The following is a 27801-nucleotide window of genomic DNA, read 5'->3' as shown; positions in this document are numbered from 1 at the left end:
ACATAATCGGCAAAATGGTTGCAATCTTCTATATTCAGAATACCATAAAAGTAGGGTCTTTACAAAAAAATTATCCAAAAGCACGTGATTTAATTCTATTACATTATATACATATTATGTTTTAACCTCTTTAAATAACATCAGTTGCATGCGCTTGTGTCAAAAGGCAGGAAGTTTAGTCACTGATAGTTCACAAGAAATAAGGAGTAAGACAATTCAGAACTGTTTTGCTTACTGTGGTTTCAAGCAATCAGGCTTGCAGGTGTGAGAAACAGCCAGCAGTGAAAATGAAGCGATTTCACTACTTCAACAAATCAGAAACTCCAGAAAGTTTGAAGGTATTGACAATCATCTGGAATGTTGCAATTAAAATCTCTTAAGAGACTATCAGATAGGTACATGGAGCTTAGAAAAATAGAGGGCTATGCGCTGGGGAAATTCTAGGCAGCTTCTAGAGTAGGTTACATGGTTGGTACAACACTGTGGGCCGAGGGGCCTGTAATGTGTTGCAGATTTCTATGTTCCATGCTAAAAATGAAGATCTGGAGGATACAATTGTTGACAGTATTGTATGAATGCAGTCCATTATCTGCATTAGGTGTCTGCGCTGATTTTGTTCATTTACTATCAAAAGAATGCTACTCAGAGGACTTCCTCCATCGATATGTATTAAGAACTAATAGGGGGACTTCCGGTAGCGCTCATGGAGTGAAGTCGCGTTCTTGACTCGCTCCATTACCTCTGAGTTTTTTTTCTCTATGGTCAGCTATACTTTAATTAACCATTAAGGCATCAACTCTTACAATACTTTGAATTAAACTGAATTCTCCGACAACTGGATGGAACTTAGATCTGCTATGTCTAAGAACGAGAAAGACGGCAAGGATGGTAAACCTCCGGTTAAACCGAAAGCTACGGATCTACCTCCGACTGAATCACTGGTGACTTTGAAAGCAATAGCGGAGTTAATTCAGAGGGAAATTTCAACCTCTGTTAGGGAGATGATTCGTACGGAAATTGCAGGCTTTGTTAAAGACCTGATTCATACGGAAATCTCAACTAATTTCCAGAAAATTGCCGATTTAATTGATAAGATGCAAACATGTATTGCGGAACATCAGTCGGCTATATCTGATCTTCAAAAATTCGCGCAACAAAGTGAGCTTAAGATGGGGAAAATCGAAGAAACAATTAATGTAATGAAGAAGAAACTTGACTTTTTGACTTTTAAAAACTCTGACTTGGAATCTAGAATGCGACGGCAGAATTTACGAATGATTGGCGTGAGGGAAGCCGCTGAAGGTAACAACCCCATGAAATATTTCTCCCAACTTTTAAAAGATGCATTCCCTACTGTATTTCCTGACCAACCACCGCTACTGGATCGTGTTCACAGAATCCCATCATACTCGTCTAGGTCAGATAGACCTAGGCATGTTATCTTACGTTTTCATTACTTTCAAGACAAGGAGAGACTGTTTCGATTCGCTCGATCTAAAGGTTTCATTGATTTTTCGGATCTTAAGTTCCGATTCGTGGAAGATTTCAGTAAACCAATCTGGGACCAACGGGTCCGTTACAGATCCGTGATGTCGGAATTCTATAAGAGGGATTTAAGACCAGCGCTGCTGTACCCTGCACGTCTAAGGATTCGCATGTCAGATGGAGCCCTTCGTTTTTTTGATTCTCCATCGGATGCCCAGAGTTATCTGGATCAACTTTCATCTCCAACATCTTAATTGCTTTCTTTTTAATTTTCTCCGTCGATCGGAGGCTGTGAATTGGTTGGTTTTAACTTTTCTGTGCCCTATTTGGGCAGAAAAGTTTACTTTCGATTTCTTAATATGGCTACTAAACTTTCTTTTTAACTGCGTCATTTCTTTCTTTTCCCAGGGGATTCTGGGTGGTTACTTCCCTTTTGTCATCTTACGTATTTCCTGTGCGGCCTTAAATTTTGTAGTTTTTGTTTAAATTTTATTCTGTTTTGCTTTTTATAATCACTTTATGTTAATAATCCTATTTTTTTTGTTGCTGTGTCTATTCATGAGTTTGAGGTTTATTGTGGTTTTTTTTTAATATATATTTTCCGGCTTTTGTTCTGTTCTGTGTGTATTCTAATTGAGCTAACTTTTTTTTACTTATTTTTTTACTGTTTTACAATTAGCTGATCCTTTTCATATTTATACCTTTTTTTTAGGGAGCGTATACCGGAAGTCATGGGGGTAGTTTTAGCGCTTGCTTCTTTCTGGCGGGTCTGCTTTAGATTTTGCCTTGGGGTCTTGGGCTGGGGGGTGGCGGGAGGGGCTTCACGTTTTAGTTTGTTTTTCTTTGGGCTATATACATTATTGAAGTACTGGTTGCGTCCTTTTCCCCGGTATCTTTTGTATGTTCTGTTTCCTCTCCGGGTTTGTGGGTCGCGCCTATTGTCAATCCTCCTTGTTGTGGGTTGACTTTAGGATTTATGGAGTCTATTATTAATTTTGTCTCCTGGAATACTAATGGTCTTAATCATCCTATTAAAAGAAAAAAAGTTTTTAAAGTGTTCCGGAGACTTAAAGCACAAATTTTATTTTTACAAGAGACCCATGTACGGAGGGGGGACAGACTACGTTTTTTCAAATTCTGGAAGGGACAACGATTTCATTCGAACTCCAATGCTAAGATTCGAGGCGTCTCTATTTTTATAGATTCCTCAGTTACTTTTATACAACAGGATATTATCTCTGATCCGAATGGTAGATTTTTATTGGTTAGTGGTTTACTATTTAATAAAAAAGTAGTTTTGGTGAATGTTTATGCTCCTAATATGGATTGTCCGGAATTTTATAAATCATTGTTTGATCAGTTTCCGAATTTGAACGAGTTTTCATTGATTTGGGGCGGAGATCTTAATACCTGTTTATCTCCAGCTTTGGACCGTTCGGCTCCTTTATGGACTTTACCTAATAAATCTGCAAATTTGATTAATTTTTTCCTTTCTGATTCTGGGTCGACGGATATTTGGCGTTTTCTGCCAAGATTTTTCCTTTTTTTCACATGTTCATCATTCCTATTCAAGAATTGATTATTTTTTTATTGATTCTCGTCTCATTCCTTCAGTGATTAAATGTGATTATGATTCTATAACCATTTCGGATCATGCTCCACTTAAGCTTTCTATTAAAATTATGGCCAATATACCAAACAATAGACAATGGCGTTTTAATTCGCTGTTGCTTCAGGACTCGGACTTTGTTAAATTTATGAATGAACAGATTGAGCTTTTTTTTATAATTAACCATACAGAAGATATTTCGGTTAACACTCTTTGGGACACTTTTAAAGCCTATATTCGGGGTCAGATTATTTCGTATTCCGTTGCTCTGAGGAAGAAACAGAAGCAGGAGGAGATGGCAATTGTGGACAAGATTAAAGAAATTGATAAGAAATATGTTATGGCTCCTTCTGAGGAGCTATACAAACAAAGAACTGAACTTCAAATGGAACACAGTTTACTACTCTCGTCCTCGATTGTAAACCAATTAAAGAAAACAAGAAGTGATTTTTATGTTCACAGTGATAAAATTGGCAAGCTGCTGGCTAATCAATTGAAATCTAATTATGTTAAATCTCAAATCAATCAGATTTATAACCAAAATGATCGATTGATATTGGATCATGTGGGGATTAATCAAACCTTTTGTGATTTTTATTCTTCTTTATATCAATCAGAGTCTCCTCGAGATTCTAAATATATGAATGATTTTTTAGACAAGTTAGACTTTCCTCAGATTTCACAGGATATGTCTTCTTTATTAGATACTTCCATTACAATGGATGAGATTAAGAATGTTATTTTTTCTATGAATCTGGGGAAAGCTCCTGGCCCTGATGGGTTTACCGTTGAATTTTATAAATGTTTTGCTTCTTTATTGATTCCTTGGCTCTATAAGGTTTTTGAGGCTTCTTTGAAACTTGGTAAACTTCCGGAATCTTTTAATAGAGCATCAATTTCTTTAATACTAAAGAAGGATAAAGACCCTGCTCAATGTGCATCTTATAGACCAATATCTTTATTAAATGTTGATTCTAAAGTTTTTTCTAAGTTATTAGCAAATAGACTAGAAAAAGTACTTCCTTCTATTATTTCGGAAGACCAAACGGGTTTTATTAAAGGTCGTTACTCTTTTTATAATATTTGTACATTGTTAAATATCGTTTATACTCCCTCACAAAATGTTCCTGAGTGTGTTATTTCTTTAGATGCCGAGAAAGCTTTTGATAGAGTAGAATGGCCTTATTTATTTAAGGTGCTTGAAATGTTTAATTTTAGCCTGAAATTTATATCCTGGATTAAACTGTTATATCACTCCCCTGTAGCCTCGGTTCGTACTAACTCTTTAAACTCACCTTTTTTTCCTCTCTTTCGTGGTACTCGACAAGGCTGTCCTCTTAGTCCCCTATTATTTGATATTGCATTAGAACCTCTTGCAATTGCTATTCGAGAATCTTCAAATATTACTGGGATAACTCGGGGATTAAAGTCCCATAAATTATCACTCTATGCTGATGATTTACTTTTATATATTTCTAATCCTGAGAGATCTATTCCTGCTGTTTTAGAGTTATTAGCACAATTTGGTCTTTTCTCAGGTTATAAATTAAATCTTAGTAAGAGTGAACTTTTTCCGATTAATAAACATCTTCCCTTATATTATAAATTTCCATTTAAATTGATTAATAATTACCTTTCATATCTTGGGATTAAAATTACTTGTAAACATAAAGATTTATTTAAGACTAACTTTTTACCATTAATAGACCATATTACTCAACTTTCATCTAAATGGTTTCCTTTATATTTAACTTTGATTGGTCGTATTAATGCAGTTAAGATGTTTTTTTTGCCAAAATTTTTATATGTGTTTCAGGCATTACCAATTTTCGTTCCTAAATCTTTTTTTGATAAAGTCGACTCTAAAATTTCTTCATTTATTTGGCAGAATAAGAATCCGAGACTGGGTAAAATACATTTACAGAAAGCTAAGAGAGATGGAGGTTTAGCATTACCTAACTTTAGATTTTATTATTGGGCTATTAATATTCGACATATGAAATTTTGGTTACTTGACCGGGATATACTATCTATTCCTAAATGGGTAGCATTGGAATTACAATCTGTTCAGGGTTATACACTTGGTTCTATTTTAGGTTCATCTCTTCCTTTTGATTCGAAACGCCTTAAGCAGGTCTCTAACCCGATCGTTAAATATGCTTTGCGTATTTGGTTTCAATTCAGAAAATTTTTTGATCTTAATCAATTCGGGTTAGCGATTCCTATTTTAGGTAACATATTTTTTCCTCCCTCTTTTACGGATCGCGCTTTTCAAACTTGGAAGACTAAGGGTATTTTACGGTTTTTGGATTTATTTTTAGATGGTTCCCTTATGTCTTTTGAACAATTATCTAATAAATATAACCTATCAAGAATACATTTTTTTAGATATTTACAAGTTAGAAATTTTCTAAGTACTATACTTCCTTCCTTTCCAATGCTTCCTCCTATATATATTTTAGATTCGATAATTAACCTTAATCCATGTCAGAAAGGTGCATCGGCTATGATTTATAATATTATTATGAAACTCAGGAAAGCTCCATTTGATAAGATTAGGGTAGATTGGGAACAGGAATTGGGGCTTACCATTTCTGTGGATGATTGGGGGCAGATTTTACAATTAGTTAATACTTCCTCTATTTGTGCTAAACATTCCCTAATTCAATTTAAAGTGGTGCATAGAGCACATATGTCCAAAGATAAGTTAGCGCGTTTTTACTCGCATATTAATCCTTTCTGTGATAGATGTTCGGGGCAGATAGCCTCTTTAACTCATATGTTTTGGTCTTGCCCTACTTTGGAAACTTTTTGGAGAGATATTTTCAATATTATTTCTAAGGTATTAAATATAGATATCTCTCCTCACCCTATTACTGCTATCTTTGGACTACCTAAAATTTCTAGTAATCTTTCCCCTTCAGCCCTTAGAATGATTGCATTTCTTACTTTAATGGCGAAAAGATGTATTTTACAACATTGGAAAGAGCCTAATGCTCCAACTACCTTTTTTTGGTTTTCTCAGACGATTTTATGTTTGAATCTGGAGAAAATTAGAAGTAACCTTTATGATTCTTCATTTAAATTTGAACAGATTTGGGGACCTTTTATTCGATATTTTCATTTAATGTAATATTTACCCTTCTTGTTTTTTTTTTCACTGTTTTAATGGAGGTCGGGATTGAGGACGTGATTTTAAGTTTAACTCTGTTTGGTTTCAAGTTAGCCCATTGCTTTGCTTTGCTTTTAGTTAGTTGCACGGTGGGTTTTTTTTGGGGGTTTTTTTTTCTTTTTTTCCATTGATATATATAAAATCTAGTATACTATTATGTTATTTTGGTTTCTTATGCTTAAATTACATTGTTTGTAGTATTTTCTTTTTGGTATTGTTATCTTTTGGAATTTTATTATACTTTAACATTGTATTAATGTTTATATGGCTTACCTTTTTTGTATACTTACTCAATAAAAAGATTTAAAAAGAAAGAAAAGAACTAATACAGAGTTTTATAGTACTGCAGTAGTATTGGTAGTGTTCTAATTTGTTCTGTATTTTATTTAAATACATAAATTGTTACTCAGTTTGTCTTTTTTTTAATACCTTTTTAGCTTTTCCATGAAACTTTGGCGAATTGGGGCAATTACTTAATTGGGCTGAAAACGTACTGCTCCTGATGTGTCCCAATTAACTGGAGTCCCATTGTATACGTTTTGTTATTGTCAAAACAGCATTACCGTCCCTCTGGATAGTACTGATTAACTATAGATTTAAGAGGTATCTGTAAAAGGTCTAGATCAGGGGTTCCCAACCTGAGGTCCATGGACCTCTTGCTTAATGGTATTAATCCATGGCATAAAAAAAATTTGGGAGCCCTTGGTCTGGGTAGTGAATAATAGCCTGCTGGTTTACTGTGATGGACTTGTGGCCTAAACTTAGTTATCTTTTTGTAACAGGATATTACCAGAGGGTGATCAGGAACAGGAGGATGAAAACCATGTCCTCCTCCCAAGTAGATCAACAGAGATCTTGTTGTTGTTGTGCACAGTACTACATATTCCTGGCAGAAGTGTATCGGTACCATACCAAGTAATCACAGTGGCAGCAGGAAAGAAAATGAAAGTAAATTGAGACATGAAAAGTATTGCAAAATTACCTCAGCCACATGCTCAGGTCCACCAAACAAGTCAATCAGTTCATCCAGTGTATTTAGAGGTAGTTCTTTTCCTAGTACTTCCACCTTTGCCAGCAGATCTCCTTTCATTTTTTCTACAAATTCTAGTGTTGCTGCTAATGAAACATAATTCATCAATCAAGGCTGTGCATGATCACTAGTAATTTAAAAAAACATTATGTTAATCTTGCTCAAATAGCAGCATTCAGGAAATTGCATTCTATTAATAAGGATGGGCTGGTAGCTTGCAGTTACCACAATCGCTTTACAGCACCAGCGATCACTGATTGGAGTTTGATTCCCACTGCTGTCACTAAGTGGTTCCCAAGAAGTGTGGGTTTCCTCTGGGTGCTCTGGCTTCTTCCAACATTCCAAAGATGTACAGATTATGGTTATTAAATTGTGAGCATACTATTAAATTGTGGCACTGGAAGCATGGTGACACTTGTAGGTTGTCCCCTGCACATCCTTTAACTGAGGTGGCTGCTAGTACAAAACAATGTGAAATCTACACGGTTCAATGTATGACAGTTAAAGCTAACCTTTAGATGAAAAATGGATAAGAAATTATCAGAATTTATTTTGTTAAAAACTGATGCTGGAGTTGGAGACAAATAACTAACAATAAAAGGTATGCAGTGATATCTATTAACACTGAGCTATCAAAGACAACACTTGAGTCTACAATATTTCTGTAGCTATTTTCTGAATTTTGATCATTCCCTTTAAGATCAATAAAAATGCAATTTGTTTAGTGTACTTCTGTGCAAATTAAGCACTAGTTTGGAGTAAGCATAGTGTCAGACCAATGTTGGTTTTAGTGGTGCTTCAGAGAAATGAAGGCAACTTCTACCCCAATGAATGTGTGAATGTGACTTGTGGCAGGAATTTCCAGGCTAGGTATTTCTCTGTCACCAGCTTGGTGGTACATCGGTGGCTCAATACTGTATACTGATCCAATAAAAAGCTGAGATGGCATCAAAAGGGTCCAAATCTGGTTTATGACGTAGACCACCCCCCCCCCCCCAAATAGTGACCAACTTAGAAAGTGACAACTCCTTTAACAAGAGTTATTTCTATTCTTTCCCATGAGGTGCTGGTTATATCAAACTACCACAACAGAACTTTCCTGTTTGGAGAGGAGGAGGATTAGACGTGGCTTGACAGAGGTTTACAAGATGATAAGAGACATAGATAGAGTGGACAGAGATTTTTTCCCAGGGAAGAAGGGGGCATAACCTTAAGGCATTTGAAGGAAAGTATAGGGGAGGTGGCAAAAGTATGTATTTTTGTTTAAAAAAAGAAGAGGTGCATGGAATGAGCTTCCAGAGGTGGTGGTAAAAGCAGATATATTGGGGACATTTTGGAAGTTCTTAGATAGGCACATGGATGACAGAAAAATGGAGAGCTATGTGGGAGGGAAGGTGTAGACTGATATCAAAAGTAGATTAAAGAACTGGCACAACATTGTGGGCCAAAAGGTTTGTACTGTGTGTATTGTTTCATGTTTGATGTGTCCTCTTGGGATAAACAGTGCTGAAAATGGGTTATGACAAACGTAAATCAGGATATCTTATGATCTTGCAGATTTTGGTAAGGAGTTAGTGCTGGAGGCAATGGAAGGATAATCCCAGCACTTACACTGGACTCCAATGATTATCTTCCCCCCACTCCCCCAAACTTTCTAGAAATGCAACTGTTTTCATTTGAAAGAGGTTTTCTGGTTTTCAAGCAAAATTCTGTTGATTACTTGCCTGCCTGAAACATACAATTAAATCAAACCGATCTTTTTAAGACTGCTACTTCTTTAAAGTAAATGAATTCAGAGTGCTCGGTGATTATTTTTAATGTTCAGTAACTTCATATTCTCTTTCACTTTATACTTGTCATGCTGCACATTATATCTCAACTGAAATAGGCGTGATGAACTTCCACTGCTGCTTGGCTGATTAAAGTATTAGCTTGGCAAGGTATTCCCTTCTTCTGCTCCAGCAGATAACCACCTGCCCTTAATCTCCTGGCATTGCACAAAACATAAGCTCAAAATCAAGGATGTGGACCATACTCCACTAAATATTTCTATGATTCATTCCTTTAAAATGATCACAGTAGGTGGTACCTTTTTCCGTAGACAGAAAACCATTTAAGGGAGGATCCATAGAAATGACATCATTCTCTTCAGATATCTCTATGGCAGATGCAGGTGATGAGTTTAAATCACTGTCAGTCTCAAGGTCAGAATCACAGCTGCTGTCGTCGCTACTTTTTGACAAGTAGACACAATCCTGAACACTTCTAACTTGTTTCGAGGGCCGGCCTCGTTGCTTTCCTGTGGGGAAAATATTTAAGGTTATAGTTTATCGACAATGCAGTGCAAAATTCTTACTTAACAGAAACAGAAGAGTATTTAACTAAAACACTACTAGAACTCCATTGTTGATCTATTCATTATCCTTTCCATTCTGCAATGAACTCAAAAACTCACATGAGAAAATCTGCGGGTGCTGGAAATCCAAAGCAACATACACAAAATGCCGCAGCAACTCAGCATTCTATGAAAGAAAGAGTAAACAGACTATGAAAAAAAGTAAACAGTCAACATTTTTGGCTGAGACCCTTCATCAGGACTGGTGAAGGATCTCGGCCTGAAATGGTGACTGTTTACTCTTTTCCACAAATACTGCCTGCCTGCTGAGTTCGTTCAGCATTTTGTGTGTGTTGCTTTGGATTTCCAGCAGCTGTAAATTTTCTCGAGTTTGTAATATTTCTAAGATTTGTAATATTTCCAGCTTAAAGGAGACATTGCACCAAATACAAAATAAGACAGAGTGTGAAAGTGTAAAGTCTACAAAACTAGAAAAGAGAGGAATATACAAAAAACATAAGCTTATTTGAAATTCTCTATTTATAAAGGATATCGCACAGAAATTTTTACGTTACTTTAATGCAGGGGAGGGAATCTCGACTCAGACCTTGAGAGGCCTGCGTTGGGCATTTTCATGCCTTACAAGGCACAGATTGGAAGTCTGTGTGGGGCTCCACTCCTCCCACAGACCCTAGAGCAATGTGTGGTTAAGTACCTTGCTCAAGGACACAAACACGCTGCCACAGCTGAGGCTCGAACTAGCGACCTTCAGATCACTAGATGAATGCCTTAACCACTTGGCAACTTTAATGCAAAAGGAACTTGAATGGCCAGTTTACTAAATTTAACAGCGATGTGGTTGAGTTGGCTACTTCAATTTGGCAAAAGAGCTACTCAGTTATCTTTAAGAGTACAAAAAAATCAGCAACAAATAATATAATATTCAAATTTTACTAGAAAAACTATTAACGGTATAGTGTGATTACTGTATTTGGACTTTGCTTGAACACATTTTTCTGAACTGAAATTTTGCAGTACATTAGAGAATTATCCATAAAGGTTTTCTCCTTTAAGTAATGACCTTCTCTTTTCAATAAGTTAGGCCATAAATTTGTAGCCTGTCCTGAGCATTTTGAGCAGATATTGCTTTGGTAACTTGTATGTATATCCAACAGTGATAATGGTACTGTTACAAATAATCATATGATTATTTATAATCATACTGAAACTAATTTCAGAAGAAGTTCATGTGATATCAGCCCTTCCACTTTCAGGTCAGAATGGTGTAGGAGGTGTAGCTAGAAGAGAATGTAAATTTATTGCAGTGAGGCTGGAGTACAGAGAAGATCAGAGGAAAGGGCTGAGCTTCCAAACCAGAAGTTTGGGAGGAGGGAGGGGGGAGAGAGAGGGAGCGGAGGGGAGAGGGAGAGAGGGTGGAGGGAGTCAGAGAGAGTGGAGGGTGGAGTGAGGGAGGGAGCAAGGAGGCTGGAGGGAAGGAGGGAGCGGGGAGGGTGGAGAGGGAGAGAGCGGAGAGAGTGGAGAGGGAGAGGAGGGGCAGAGAGGCAGAGAGGAAGAGGAAGCATACGCTGTGATTTATCATGAAGGGAGTTTCCAACTGACTCAATTCACTGAATTTTCAAAGGATAGTAATTTAATAACAGAAAATGCAGAAAATCTCCATTCTGCAATGTTAAACCCCTTTCTTTCTTCATAGATATGCTCCGAATTGAGTTTTTCCTAATTTTATTTCTGATACAGAAGCAAATAAATTGCTCCATATTTTATTTCTTCAATGTAGTACAAGACTGGTCTTGTACTTTGGAGATAAACAAGGTATCCGAACCAATCCCACCCCCCATCCCCCAGGATTGTGTGTAGCTAAGATTCCGTACATTCACAGGCCTGCATAGACATTCAAAAGTGAGTGTTGAATGCTACTATGATATCAGAATTTAAATTCAATTCAATAATAATTTTTAAAAAAGCAAAAATTTCTAATCTGCCAGTTACAACCTCAAAAAAAATCCAGGAGAATTGTTAAAGATAATTTCTTTGCACAAAACTATGTTAACGCTGCTTGAGAAAATATTGAATCCAAGATCCCTATTTCCACTTTATTAATAATGGATGTTAATGATGACATTACTGAACATTTAGTGTTCCAGAGGGTTTTCTGGTGGTGAAAGTTCTGAAATATTACAGGGTAGCAAAATGCAGACTATTCTGGGAAGCATCACATTTCTGATAACATAGTCCTTGAGCTGAAAAGCAAGCTGAAGATCCAGCCACACCATCCCCTACAGGAATAAAAAAGGCCAGAAGAAAGACAGTACTCCACTTCCATCTGTCCCAAACTGGTGGAAATCAGACTGCTTTCGCTCTCATCAGCATCAATAACTCAAGAGGTTAAACTTACTATGTCACTGTAAAGTAAGCTCTGAAGCATGCTAATAAGCACAGCATAAATTTCATAATGTGGTTTTGCATATTAGAAGTCATCTTTATCTGTAATAATATCTTACGTTTCCTTTTTATTCCAGCTCCCTTTTCTTTCTTTCGCTTTGTTGAAGGAAAGTGCTTCTGAATTAGTGACTTAAAGACGCCTCTGCAAGTAGAATGCAAAAGTTAATCCTGGCAAATTTAACATTGAAATTTGATTTATTAAATTTATACTGTATACCAGTGCAAAAGCACATACAAAATAAAGTTAAGGTGAAAAATATAAAGTGTCACATAAAACACAATATAAAAGTTCTATCCTTCCTCTCAAATTCTTCAGTTGAAAGTGAACCAGCTATGTTGCGCACTTTATGAAATTCACAACTCTACAACTCGCATTCTCAATATTTATTGCTTATTTTTTTTTCTTTTCCTTTTGTATTTGCACAGTGTTGTCACATTGATTGTTTGTCTGTCGTGTGCAGTTTTCATCGATTCTATTTTGTTTCTTTCTATAGGTGTCTTGTGGAGAATGTATTGACTGGCTACATTATGGCCTGGTATGGGCACCAATGCCTTTGAACAGAAAATCCTGCAAAAGTTAGTGGCTTTACCAGTACATCACAGGTAAAGCCCTCCCACCCATTGAGCACATCTACATGAAACGTTGTCATAGGAAAGCAGCATCCATCATCAAAGATCCTCACCACCCAGGCCATGCTCTTTTCTCGTTGCTGCAATCATGTAGAATGTACAAGTGCCTCAGGACTCTCACCATTGCAGAGGAGGTTTACAAGGATGTTGCCTGGATTGGAGGGCGTACCTTATGAGAATAGGTTGAGTGTACTTGGCCTTTTCTCCTTGGAGCGATGGAGGATGACAGGTGACCTGATAGAGGTGTATAAGATGATGAGGGGCATTGATCATGTGGATAGCTGGAGGCCTTTTTCCCCAGTGCCGAAATGGCTAACATGAGGGGGCATAGTTTTAAGGTGCTTGGAAACAGGTACCGAGGAGATGTCAGGGGCAAGTTTTTCCACACAGAGAGTGGTGGGTGCATGGAATGCACTGTTGGCAGGGGATACAATAAGGTCTTTTAAGCGCCTCTTAGATAGGTACATGGAGCTTAGAAAAATAGGGGGCTATGCGCTAGGGAAGTTCTAGGCAGTCTCTAGAGTAGGTTACATAGTCGGCACAGCATTGTGGGCTGAAGGGCCTGTAATGTGCTGTAAATTTCTATGTTCTACGTTCATAGGTTCAAGAATAGTTACTACCCCTCAACCAGCAGGCTCTTGAACAAAAGAGGATAACTACACTCATCTATTGAGATGTTCTCAGAACAAATTATCTCTCTTTATCTTATTATTTCACACATTAGTTAGTTATTGCTATTTATTTATATTTTAATTTGTACAGTTTATTGTCTTCTATGATCTACTTGATCTTTCATTGACCCTGTTTACAGTTACTATTCAATGGATTTGCTAAGTATGCCTGCAGGAAAATGAATCTCAGGGTAGTATATGGTGACATATGTACTTTGATAATAAACTTATTTGAGCTTTGAACATAGACGACTAGCTAACAGAACAAGTTTCCTTTAGCTGAGTTGTAAACATAATATATCCATGTGTCCAATTGAAAGCATTATTGTTTCTACATCTGAGATGACGTGTATTCATCTTCTATGCGACTCAAACTCAGAATCTTCCATAACACAGCTGTCTATTTGGCAGCTGTGCTATTGCTCGTTTTGTTCTGTGAACACTTGTGGGCTGTCCCCAGAACGTCTTTGGGTTACATTGGCTTTTAACACAAATAGACCATTTCACTGTGTATGATAAATGAATAGATGTGAATCTGATTTGGTTCAGAGGTTAATTTCTGGCACGTCATTGTTATAACTATGCTCTATAACTTATGTGCAGTGACACATCATTGATACAGTTATTCACTTTTATATTATGTGGGTGTCATTGGCATATTCAGCAGTTATTGTCAATGATTGCCCTTACAGAATTACTTTGGCCCTTCTGAAAAGCTACTCCCAGTACCTCTGGGTGGCAAGTTCTACATTTACACCCAATTACAATGAAGGAGCAGCAACATCATCCTGAGTCAGATTGCTACATCATTTGTTGGAATTCTTGCCCTTGGTGATGCATCTGTTCACTCCATTCAGTGACCTTACTAGTGATGGAGACTGCAGGTCTGCACGGTGCTGCTTTTATGGATGATACATACCGTAGTCCTGGTGCCATGGCGGTGTAGGGAGTAAACACTTAGAATGGTTGCTGACAATTGAGCTACTTTGCCTGAGGCGGCATTTAGCCTCTGTGATATTTGGAACCTCACTTATCTAGACAAGTCAGAGTTACACAGTATGGAAACACGCCTTTCAGCCCAACTCATCTATGACTATTTAATTCAGCTGGTACTATTTGTCAATGTTTGGCTCATAGCCCTCTAAATATTTTCTATCCATGCACCTATCTAAATGATTTGTAAATGTTGCAACAGCACCCATCTCAATTTCCTTTGGTAGCTTGTTCCAACAGGCACCATCTACTGTGTGAAAAACCTGCCCCTCAGGTCCCTTTAAAATTTTTCCCATCTCACCTAAAACCTATGAACTCTAGGTTTAAACTTCTCTACCCTGCGAAGACCAACCACTTACACTATCTGTGGCACTCAGTTTTATAAAACTCACTCAGCCTCCATCATTCCAGGAAAAACAGCCGATCCAGTCTCTCCTCTTAACTCAAGACCATTCGTAGCAAGAGCCTTGTGAACCTTGTGAAAAGTGTTCTATTAAAGCCCAGATTTATGGTTTGAGGAAGGTGGAAAGTCTCTGGGGGGTACAAAGTTAGCTGCCTGCTGAGAGACATCCATCTTCTGATCTGTGTCTTGAGCATCAGAATTTATGTGGCTGTTTCATTTAAGTTTCAGGCGACTCCCTCAATGTTAACAATGAGGAACATTGAAAGCAAATACCACTGGATGTAAAGGGTAAGTGGCTAGACTCTGTATGATATGGTTATTGCCTGGCACAAACGGAACAATAGTGACAAAACCCATCTTTTAGTTTTGGTTTGACACCCATTCAACCATCTAAGTGTAACTTGAAATTCAGGTCTCTGAGCTCAGCATGTATTTTTTAACAACCTCATGTCTTCAAGTGGAAGATCCATAAAAACCTTGCAAACAGATTTTTGTCCATCTTAACTTTCAGTATATGAGGATTCAAAATAGTTTTTTTAATTCCCACCCCCTTTCAATGTAATTTTCTGGAAACTGGCATTTGTCACAGATTTCCTGATTCAGCTAGTGAGTGACTTTGAAAGGCTGTCTGTGAAGTAGCTGCATAACTGACTGATTTTGTTCTTGCTCCATATTCGCTCACGTACTCTGTTAAGCAGGGGCATCATTGGATGATGAGCAGAAATGGCCAAATGACAAAACGTTCAAGCCTACTCCAGAGCTTTGAAGCTGATAACTGTTCACATCGCTGATCTGTGTAATATTAGGAAACTCACGCTGAAGAAAAAATCAAACCTCAGACTTCCTTGGTCTGTGTATCACATCACTTAGTAAATATAGGACAATTGATTCTAAGAATTCTGAGGAAACGCATAAGAACTTTAAAGGTACTCAAGGGTCACAGTTATTTCTAATCATGTTAGCTTAAACATTCAGATCTATTTATATAAATATTATTGCAAAGATCAGTGTTAGTTACATGTTAGTATATATAACTGCAAGTTCCACTGAAGTTTCACTGTAGCTAAACTAAACATTTTATCTTAAATCAACATTAAGCAAATTCTGTGCAATAAAAAGAAAATACAACAGGAGAAGAATTAGCAATTCTTCAATTTCCATGGATATAAATATGATTAAACGATGGTGTAAAGAAAACAATTTCTTTAAAAACTTTTGGCAAAATTGTCTTTTCATTTTATGTAAGCATACTGTAACACAGATCACAAAGGTTTCACAATGCCCATTAAGTATTAGATCGCTGGGTTAAGATGATACACAAGTTCAAGTCTCCGATTACTTATTTTTTTATTTTACAGGACATGATATTCTATATGTGCTTGTACAAGTGAGGACTGGACCTTAAAGCCATGGTCTTGACGAGCAGGTGTTGGGGGCCAGTCGATTACATACACATATTCACTGTCGTTGTATTCTTACTGATATTCTTTATGGGTTTATTGACTTGTATGCGTTAAGCCACGGCATCGCGGGAGAGAGGTGGGCGTTGGGACTCATTACATGATTGTGATTGTGATTGTGTGTGTGTGTGTGTGTGTGTGTGTGAGTGTGAGAGAGAGAGAGAGAGAGAGAGAGAGAGAGAGAGAGAGAGAGAGAGAGACACACACACACACACACACAGACGATAATGTGTCTTTGCATCTTGACCCCGTGGTCACACTGTCTCATTTGGCTTCATTCATGAGTATTCATGTATGATTAAGGGACAATTAAACTTGAACTGAATTGTTTGTATATTCTAGTCCTCTTGAAGTGAATGCTAACATTGCATTTGCCTTTCTCACCACCAACTCAACCTGCAAGTTAACCTTTAAGAAATCCTGCAAGAGGGCTCCTAAGTCCCTCTGTACCTCAGATTTTTGAATTTTTTGCCCCTTTAAAAAAGTCTATGCTTTTGTTACTTCTACCAAAATGCATGACCATACACTTTCCGACACCATATTCCATCTGCCACTTCTTTGTTCATTCTCATAATCTGTCTAAGTCCTTCTGTAGCCTCCCTGCTTCCTCATCACTACCAGCCCCTCCAGCTATTTTCATAAACTTGGCCACAAAGCCATCAATTCCATCATCCAAATCAATGAGAAATAACATAAAAAGAAGCGGTCTCAACAGTGGCCCCTGCAGAATACCACTAGGCATCAGCAACCAACCAGAAAAGTCTCCCTTTATTCCCACTCTTCGCGTCCTGCCAATCCTCTATCCATGCTAGTATTTTTCCTGTAATACCATGGGCTCTTATATTAAGAGGCCTCATGTGCGGCTCCTTGTCAAAGGCCTTCTAAAAATCTAAGTACCCAACATCTACTAATTCTCCTTTGTCTATCCTGCTTGTTATTTCCTCAAAGAATTCCAACAAATTTGACAGGTATTATTTTCCCTTAAGGAAACCATGCCGACTTTGGCTTATTTTATCATATGCCTCCAAGTACCCTGAAACCTCATCCTTAACAATTCACTCCAATATCCTCCCAACCACTGAGGTCAGGCTAACTGGCCTATAGTTTGCTTTTTCTGCCTCCCTCCCTTCTTGAACAGTGGAGTGACATTTGCAATTTTCCAATCTTCCAGAACTATGACAGCATCTAATGATTCTTTAAAGATCACTATTAATGCCCAAATAATCTTTTCAGCTTCCCAAGCACCTTCTCCATAGCAATAGCGATTGCATTCACTTCTGCCCCTTGATACTCTCGAACTTTCGGCATACTGCTAGTGCCTTGCACTGTGAAGATGGATGCAATATACTTATTTTGTTCATTCGCCATTTCCTTGTCCCCATTTCTATCTCTCCAGTGTCATTTTCCAGCGGTCCAATATCTACCCTTTCCTCTTATCTACTCTTTATATACAGTACTGTGCAAAAGCCTTAGGCACATGTTAAAAAAAGAGAACTGTAAACCAAAGATGCTTTCAAAAATAATAAAAAAATAATAAAATCAAATTTTTTTAGCATCAAAAATATACTATAAAGAGCAGTAAACAGTATAAAAAAAAACAGTATTTGGTGTCACCACCCTTTGCTTTTAAAATTACATCGATTCTCTTGGTTATATTGACATGCAGTTTTATAAGAAAGTAGGCTGGTACATTGTTCCAAGCATCTTGGAGAACTAGCCACAGTTCTTCTGCAGACTTTGGCTGTCTTGCTTGCTTCTGTCTCTCCTTTATATCTTAAGACAGCCTCAATGATATTAAGATCAGTGCTCTGTGAAGGTCATATCATTTGAAACCATATAAAAATCTAGGGTGCCTAAGACTGTTGCACAGTATGTTATCTGATAAAACTTTTGATATTCTCTTTGATATTATTAGCAAGGTTACCTAGCTTTCTACCTAACTCCCTAAGTCAGTACTGCAGTCGTTTTCTCTCTTCCCTTCCCCTTTGAGCCACAATGCCAGCGACCTGCTTGCTGAAGCTTCCCTGGTAGGTCACCCCCCACCCCAAAAAACAACAGTATCCAAAGCGATATACTTACAAACCCCATTTCCAGAAAAGTTGGGATATTTTCCAAAATGCAATAAAAACAAAAATCTGTGATATGTTAATTCACGTGAACCTTTATTTAACCGACAAAGTACAAAGTAAAGATTTTCAATAGTTTTACTGACCAACTTAATTGTATTTTGTAAACATACACAAATTTAGAATTTGATGGCTGCAACACACTCAACAGAAGTTGGGACACAGGCATGTTTACCATTGTGTTACATCACCTTTCCTTTTAATAACACTTTTTAATCGTTTTGGAACTGAGGATACTAATTGTAGTAGATTTGCAATTGGAAGTTTTGTCCATTCTTGCTTGATATAAGACTTCAGCTGCTCAACAGTCCGTGGTATCCGTTGTCTAATTCTGCTCTTCATGATGCGCCATACATTTTCAATAGGAGATAGATCTGGACTGGCAGCAGGCCAGTCAAGCACACGCACTCTGTGTCTACAAAGCCACGTTGTTGTAGCCCGTGCAGAATGTGGTCTGGCATTGTCCTGCTGAAATAAGCATGGACGTCCCGGGAAGAGACGTCGTCTTGATGGCAACATATGTCTCTCTAAAATCCTAATACTCGCCTCAGAGTCAATGGTACCTTCACATACATGCAACTCACCCATGCCGTGGGCACTGATGCACCCCCATACCATCAAAGATGCTGACTTTTGCACTTTTGCTGATAACAATCTGGATGGTCGTTTTCATCTTTGGCACGGAGAACTCGACGCCTGTTTTTTCCGAAAACTAGTTGAAATGTGGACTCATCTGACCACAGCACATGGTTCCACAGTCTTTCGGTCCATTTGAGATGAGCTAGGCAGTGCTGCCTGAGGGCTCGAAGTTCACGCGCATTCAACAATGGTTTCCAACCTTGTCCTTTACGCACTGAGATGTCTCTGAATTCTCTGAATCTTTTCACAATATTATGTACTGTAGATGTTGAAAGACCTAAATTCTCTGCAATCTTGTGCTGAGAAATGTTCTTTTTGAACTAACGATTCTCTCACGAATTTTGGCACAAAGGGGTGAGCCACAACCCATCCTTGCTTGCAAAGACTGAGCCTTTGATGGACGCTACTTTTATACCCAGTCATGATACCTCACCTGCTACCAATTAGCCTGCCTAATGTGGAGTCTTCCAAACCGGTGTTACTTGAATATTCTGTGCACTTTTCAATCTTATTTTAACTCTGTCCCAACTTTTGTTGAGTGTGTTGCAGCCATCAAATTCTAAATTTGTGTATATTTACAAAATACAATTAAGTTGGCCAGTAAAACTATTGAAAATCTTTTCTTTGTATTTTTGTCAGTTAAATAAAGGTTCATGTGAATTAACATATCATAGATTTTTGTTTTTATTGCATTTTGGGAAAATAACCCAACTTTTCTGGAAATGGGGTTTGTATTATTGAGGGGAATGACTACAGAGGTACACTGCACTGGTTGCCCATTTCTCTTCTCACTCCTTTTTCTTTTCTTTTTAAATCTTTTTATTGAGTAAGTATACAAAAAAGGTAAGCCATATAAACATTAATACAATGTTAAAGTATAATAAAATTCCAAAAGATAACAATACCAAAAAGAAAATACTACAAACAATGTAATTTAAGCATAAGAAACCAAAATAACATAATAGTATACTAGATTTTATATATATCAATGGAAAAAAAGAAAAAAAAACCCCCCCAAAAAAAACCCACCGTGCAACTAACTAAAAGCAAAGCAAAGCAATGGGCTAACTTGAAACCAAACAGAGTTAAACTTAAAATCACGTCCTCAATCCCGACCTCCATTAAAACAGTGAAAAAAAAACAAGAAGGGTAAATATTACATTAAATGAAAATATCGAATAAAAGGTCCCCAAATCTGTTCTCTTCTCACTCCTGACAGTCACCCAAGTATCTGCCTCCTGCAAGTTAGGGGTGACTACCTCTCTGTAGCTATTATCTATTACCTCCTCTGTTTCCTGGAGGTCAAGCTGCAGCTACAGTTCCTTAACACGCTCTCTGAGGGGCTGCAGCTCAGTGCACCTGGTGCAGGTGTGGTTATCTTGGAGACTGGAGGTCTCCCAGAATTCCCAAGTCATACAAAGAACACAACAGAGCTCCCTGAACCAGTCTCACTGCACTAACAGATGAAGAATGAAGACACTTATCTTGCCCAAGCCTGTTTAGCTAAAGCCTCCTCACAAACACTGGTCCACTCCAATAATGGCTGCTCCACTTGTCCCTACCTTATTTTTATTTGCCCTCACTAACGAATCGTGATTCGACTGGGCCTCTGGGGAAAAAATTACACTAATGCTTGTAGTCAGTCTATAGCTGGGGATGTTGTGATGGCGAGGGTTGATGGGATGGTGGGAAGAACAGTGAATGTCCTGATCTGTAGGTATAACTGGGGACCTGAGGCAAGGTTGTTACTTGTACGGGTGAGACCTAACAGAAGTGAACCTGCTGTTTCCACCTTCATCAATTTTTTAAAAACCCTTAAGTTCACACAGGTCCCTTCATTGACGAGGATGCTCTTTCAATAAGCAGGTGTAATATTCTACAGGTAAATTTTGGCTTTAAAATTGTTTTTATCTATTTGTATTTTTAAAATAAAAGCACAGCATTATTTTATCGTTTTAACCTTGTTCAAATTATATCAAATATGCAACCACAAAGTTACATACACTACTTAAGTGAAGCAGCCTGGCATCTTTAACTTACTCTGCAGCAGATACAAATTGGTTAAGATGGCCATCATTCTCATCAAGTACTTCTCGTGTCCGAGCTTCACCCGTGGACTGCAGTCCTATAACAATGCACTGTAAGAATCAGACAGTAAAGTACAATTAAGATGAAGAAATGGTGACTTCCTACATTCAGCACCCTGGCAAGTGGACCAATTACTTAATGGGTCAAGATTTCCAGCATCTGCAGCATCTCATGTTTATGACCAGCTACTTAACTTGTTTTTCCTCATGTGTATTGTTTCGATGGAAGAGATTGCAGGGAAGCACATGACTGGATTCTGTTCTTAAGAAAGCTGTGGATACAGGTTTATTTGAACTCTTCAGACTGAGATTCATCTATTTTTGTGAGCTGAGGATATGAAAATAATATAAATTTAGGGGCAGCAAAACTGATAAGTACAGAACAGCTGTGGCCTAATTAAATACAAGAATGGGCAGGAAAGAGTGAATGGTACTTAAGTTCACAGAAATAATGTTTATAGTATCTACAATGCTCATGGAGCAGGAATTTGTCTACTTGAAAAATTTAACATCCAGTAAATGCTTCCATATGAAAAATAGCAAAATGTGGAAAAATAGTGCTTAAAACTGTTTACAAAATATGGCCAATGAAAGTTACATAACCATTTTTCCATGAAAAATATATTAATCTATATATTTACTTGATTCCCCATCAATTATAAAACTATATTTGTTCCAGTATTGCCTATACAGTTAACAGATATATATCAATAAGTACCTATTAACTATCTGATGAGCAAGAACTGAATTCATTTGGATAGTCGATATTTCAGATTTGAGATCTTGCTGTAGGAGCTGAAATGTCCACTACTACTTTGACTCCACGGATGCTGCCTGATCTGCTAAGTTAATTAAGCACATTTTTTTTTGCTTCAGATTCCAGCAAGAATTAACACACCAGGAAGAAGGACACACACCACCGGGTTCAGGAACAGTTACTACCCCTCAACAATCAGGCTCTTGAACCAGAGGGGATAATTTCATTCAAATTCACCTGCTCCGTCACTGAACTTTTCCACAACCTATAGACTCACTTTCAAGGACTTATGTTCTCGACATTTATTGAATTTTTAAAAAATCATTATTCTTTCTTTCTTCTTTAGTAGTTGAACAGTTTGTGTCTTTTGCGCACTGGATATCTACCCTGTTGGTGCGATCTTTCATTATACCATTATGGTTATTGGATTTATTGAGTAAGTCCTCAAGAAAATGAATCTCAGGGTTGTATACGGGGATATATAAAATTAATTATCAAAAGTATATATATTTTGATAATAAATTTCCTTTGAACAGTATCTGCAGTCTCTTGTGTGTACAATTAAATTCATTTGAAGTGATTTGATTTCAAGGCAATTCTTAAATATATTGATCATATATTTTGATTCTCTTCTGCCTATTCACAAAAGGCTCTGTACAAAAAAAAAGGCTATGTAAAACATTATGGAGACTTACATCAACTTAAAGGATCCAAACCATATTCAGAAACAGATGTCAAATATGCAGCATCCACACCAGGACCACTAGACTCAAAAACAGTTACTTTCCCCAAGCACCAAGGCTGATCAACATCTCCACCGACTAACCCACCCCTCCACAATCCCAACCACCACTACTTTATTATTTCCTGGCAGTCAACTTATATACAGTCTCTCTTGCGCCGAGTGTCAGTTTATTGACATACAATCAATGTATATCAGCTATTTTATGTATTTATATCTTTTTTTTAGAATCATAAATCAGGGTCAGAATCAGGTTTATTATCACCGGCATGTGACGTGAAATTTGTTAACTTAGCAGCAGTTCAATGCAGTACATAATAAAGAAGAAAAAAAACAAGGTATAATAATAATAAGTAAATCAATTACAGAGTACATATATTGAATAGATTAAAAATCATGCAAAAAACAGAAATACTATGTATTAACAAAAGTGAGGTAGTGTCCAAGGGTTCAATGTCCATTTAGGAATTGAATGGCACAGGGAAAGAAGCTGTTTCTGAATCGCTGAGTGTGTGCCTTCAGGCTTCTGTACCTCCTAACGTGAGAAAAGGGCATGCCCTGAGTGCTGGAGGTACTTAATAATGGACGCTGCCTTTCTGAGACACCACTCCCTGAAGATGTCCTGGGTACCTTGTAGTCTAGTACCCAAGATGGAGCCAACTAGACTTACAACCCTCTGCAGCTGTTTTCGGTCCTGTGCAGTAGTCCCCCCATCCCCCATACCAGACAGTGATGCAGCCTGTCAGAATGCTCTCCACGGTACAACTATAGAAGTTTTTGAGTGCATTTGTTGACATGTCAAATCTCTTCAAACTCCTAATGAAGTATAGCTGCTGTCTTACCTTCTTTATAACTACATCGATATGTTGGGACCAGGTTAGATCCTCAGAGATCTTGACACCCAGGAACCTGAAACTGCACACACTCTCCACTTCTGATCCCTCTGTGAGGATTGGTATGTGTTCCTTCCTCTTACCAATCAGCTCTTTCGTCTTATTGACATTGAGTGCCAGGTTTTTGCTGTGGCACCATTCCACTAGTTGGCATATCTCACTCCTGTACGCTCTCTGGTCTCCACCTGAGATTCTACCAACAATGGTTGTATCGCCAGCAAATTTATAGATGGTACTTGAGCTATGCTTAGCCACACAGTCATGTGTATATAGAGAGTAGAGCAGTGGGTTAAGCACACACTCCTGAGGTGCGCAAGTGTTGATCGGCAGTGAGAAGGATATGTTATCACCAATCTGAACAGATTGTGGTCTTTCTGTTAGGAAGTCAAGGATCCAATTGCAGAGGTAGGTACAGAGGCCCAGGTTCTGCAACTTCTCAATCAAGATTGTGGGAATAATCGTATTAAATGCTGAGCTACAGTTGATGAACAGAGTCCTGACGAAGGGTCTCGGCCTGAAACGTCGACTGCACCTCTTCCTAGAGATGCTGCCTGGCCTGCTGTGTTCACCAGCAACTTTGATGTGTGTTGCTTGAATTTCCAGCATCTGCAGAATTCCTGTTGTTAGCATCCTGACATAGGTGTTTGTGTTGTCCAGGTGGTCTAAAGCCATGCGAAGAGCTATTGAGATTGCATCTGCCGTTGACCTATTATGGTGATAGGCAAATTGCAAAGGGTCCAGGTCCTTGCTGAGGCAGGAGTTCAGTCTAGTCATGACCAACCTCTCAAAGCATTTCATTACTGTTGATGTGAGCGCTACTGGGCGATAGCCATCTTTATCTTTTGTGGCTTTTTAGTATTGTATCAGATCCAGAGTAACAATTCTTTCATTCTCCTTTACACTTTTGTGCAGGAAATGACATTAAACAATATTGAATCTTGATCTTGAATGTCCATATCAATAGTAATATGCTATTTCCGTTAAACATTATACAATATCACAACGTGAAAAAGAATGTCCTCTCACCTTGCCTTTCTGCTGCTCAAGCCTGCCTATTTCTACTAAACGTCTAACTTTAGCAGCAATACACAGATACTTGAAGAAGCGTTGATGTGCAGACCAAAACTGCCCCCACAGAGATTTTCTGGACTCCAAGCCAATTAGTTCTGCTGCATGTTGAAATACATTCATTGCTTCAGCCCACTGGAAAAGAAAACCCTCTGAATTAATCTAAAAATATAAATTTACTCACAAAAATACTAATATAGTTCAGAAACTCTACATCAGAAGCAGTAACATATCATTTTGCATCATATTTGTCATATAAATAAAACTTGATATCAAGTCAAGTGAGGGGCGGTTTGGTAGCGTAGTGGTTAGCACAACACTTTACAGTACCAGTAACCCGGGTTCAATTCCCGTCGCTGTCTGTAAGGAGTTTGCATGCTCGCCCCGTTACCACATGGGCTTCCTCCGGGTGCTCCGGTTTCCTTCCATAGTCCAAAGCCGTACCGGTTGATAGGTTAATTGGTCATTTTACATTGTCCAATGATAAGGCTAGGGTTATATTGGGGGTTGCTGTGCTGGGCAGTGCAACTCGAAAGGCTAGAAGGGCCTATTCCATACTCTATATCAATAAATAAATAAACAAACAAATAAATTTCTGCATAATTACCAGAACATGGAGCTTGAGAAAGAAAATGCACTTCTTACTCATGATATTCCTTAAATAATTTATAGCTGTATGCTTCAGCAATGTGGAAATTTTATTGAGTATCTTGTATAGTTCTTGCGTGTAATGAGTGTGACACTCAGTGATTAAGCACAGTCTCATAATAAATAGAGCAACTACCAATAATAAATAGCTTGTAATGTCCCTATAAGAAAGATATGGTCAGTTCCTCAACTGAGTAGGACAATGGAATAAAAATGTTGTCAACAGTAAATTTCTCAGTCACAATAAAACAAGAACTGTTTATTTGTTGTTTCCCTTTTTTAATCAAAATTTTACAAAAGCAGGCTGCTTCTCATTAAATTTATCTATTTGAGAATGACAAACCAGAACCTCAGAACCTTGGGCGTAAATGAGACAGGTCTAATTAGGAGAACTTTGGAATTTTGGATGTGGAGGAATTCGAAAATTTGCACATGTAAATGCAATGTTTAGGATTTCCCACTGGTTATATTGGTAATCAGCTGTAATCTTGGCAGAGAAAGCTGAGGAAAATTGGTTGTGATTTTCCATATGTGGTAAAACTCTACCAGAATGCATTAATTGTGCTAACAACACAATCCAGAATGTGTATTTTCTGTCATTTTTGCAACAATTAAACCATACAATACACATAAACATCTGTACACCTGCTCGCTAATGCAAATATTTAATGAGCCAATCGTGCCGCAGCAACTCAATGCATAAAAGCTTGCAAACATGGTCAAGAGGTTCAGTTGGTGTTCAGACCAAACATCAGAGTGGGGAAGAAATGTGATCTAAGTGACTTTGACCATGGAATGATTGTTGATGTCTTGTTAATGAGAGTTCAGAGGGAGAATGACCAGACTGGATCAAGCTAACAGTAACTAAAATAATCATGCATTACCACAGTGGTGTGCAGAAGAGTATCTCTGAATGCACAACACATCGAACCTTGAAGTGGATGGGCTACAGCAGCAGAAGACCACAAACATACACTCAGTAACCACTTTTACGTACAAGAGGTACCTAATAAAGTGGCCACTGAGTGCATATCTCTGGCAACAGGCACTGGTGCAGCGCAGTAGAAAAAAATGAGGTTAAATTCCATTTGCCAGTTTACTTTATGCAATCTGTCAAGAGACTATTTGAAAAAAACAAAATGCTATTAAATATCTTTAGATGTTGTTGATAGTAAATGGCAGTGTAAATCACAATGAGACAAACTGCAAAAAAGGAATACTCTCACAAAAGGCAATCCAAAACATCTGGAGATGACCTCATCCTTATCAAGTTAACAACTTTAAAAATAGAAAATAGAATGGTTTTTTGAATACGTAGGACAATCACAATTCCTACCCTTGGAAAATCGAGCCTATTACGCCCACAAACAAACTGCCTTTCAAATTCAGTATTGAAGTCTAATTTCTGCCCAGTCAATTTTTTCCATTTCTGAGTAAGTGTTGCAAGCTGTACATGTCACGGTTAATAGCTTAAATCATTAACCGAAAAAATGCTGGTAAGTCATTCACTGCCTGCAGAGAGAACAAGTGAAGTACAATTCCCTAATAAGACTGACACTGGTGTTAATCGATAAAGTAGAGTTGTAATTTTTCATCATGTTGTTTAGTTAGTTAGTGCGGGATTGTGGATTTTGTTGCTCTCCACATAACGACCAAGCATAGAAATTCTGATTTACTGTTCCATTCATATACGTGGAATTTTCATCTCCTTGGTTGAATCGTTTGTAGATTTTGTTCTATTAGTTTACACATAAGATGCGTTCCATATTTTGTTGTTTTGGTAATCACAAATTACTTGAATTACTATAGCTACACATGGACATTTATAATTGCACAAATGTATTCTGAAATACTTAGTTAAGATAATCAAAAACCAGTAAACTGCTGAAATAAGTTTAACTCCTTACCAGCACAGCTGCTTTGTTGTATACAAGTTTGAAATTTTCATCAAGAGGTATTTCTTCTATTCTGAATGTCACTCCAGCGAAGCTCAGTTGCCTTGCAATATACATGCCACTAACTTTCATATCCATAGCAACAATTTCCATTGCACCAACACCACTAAAGGAATAAAAAAAAAGAGAAAATTGTAAGATATTAGGCCATTATCAATGTATACTTAAGATCAAATCATTTCATGAGATACCTTTGGCGGAATGATATGTATGATGTTAAATGAGAGCAGCACAGTAATGTAATAGTTAGTGTAATGCTACTACAGTGGGAGCTGTAATTGGGACTCAATTCCTGCCAGTATCTATACAGGGGTAGGCAACCTTTTTGCCTCTGTGGGCCGGATCGCGTATTAATGAGCGGATGGTGGGCCAGATAAATGCCATTTAAAAAACTTGAAATATGGGAATTATCCATTTAAGTACATCCAGTTATGTTTTGCCTCAAATTAATGAATAACGCATGCTAGAAAATCTTTTGTGCTTAAGGCTGCCTACCTCTGGTCTATAAGGAGTTTGTATCTTCTTCCAGAGGGTTTTCTCTGGGTACTCTGCTATCTTCCCATATTCCAAACATATACAGTTATGTTTTTTGAGTTGTAGGCATGCTATGTTAGTGCCAGAAGCACAGTGAGACT

At 37.7% G+C, this 27801-nt stretch overlaps 1 protein-coding gene across 4 annotated transcripts in view; it reads right to left on the bottom strand.

Moving 5' to 3' along the window:
• LOC134337415 (protein strawberry notch homolog 2-like) overlaps positions 1–27801 on the bottom strand; it is a 186344-nt gene that overhangs the window by 31612 nt on the left and 126931 nt on the right. For 3 of the 4 annotated variants that reach the window (XM_063032390.1, XM_063032391.1, XM_063032394.1), the window contains 6 exons: positions 27119–27272; positions 24522–24698; positions 21057–21154; positions 12154–12236; positions 9386–9595; positions 7249–7382 (listed from right to left, as the gene is read on the bottom strand). In XM_063032390.1, coding sequence (XP_062888460.1) covers positions 7249–7382; positions 9386–9595; positions 12154–12236; positions 21057–21154; positions 24522–24698; positions 27119–27272 — 856 coding nt within the window. The remainder of the gene's footprint in view (positions 1–7248; positions 7383–9385; positions 9596–12153; positions 12237–21056; positions 21155–24521; positions 24699–27118; positions 27273–27801) is intronic. The other variant, XM_063032393.1, reaches the window with a different exon arrangement.

The sequence above is a fragment of the Mobula hypostoma genome, chromosome 24 (assembly GCF_963921235.1).
Source record: "Mobula hypostoma chromosome 24, sMobHyp1.1, whole genome shotgun sequence".
NCBI lineage: Eukaryota > Metazoa > Chordata > Chondrichthyes > Myliobatiformes > Myliobatidae > Mobula > Mobula hypostoma.
The sequence above is the reverse complement of the archived record's forward strand: the minus strand, read 5'-3'. Positions and strand labels throughout refer to the sequence as shown.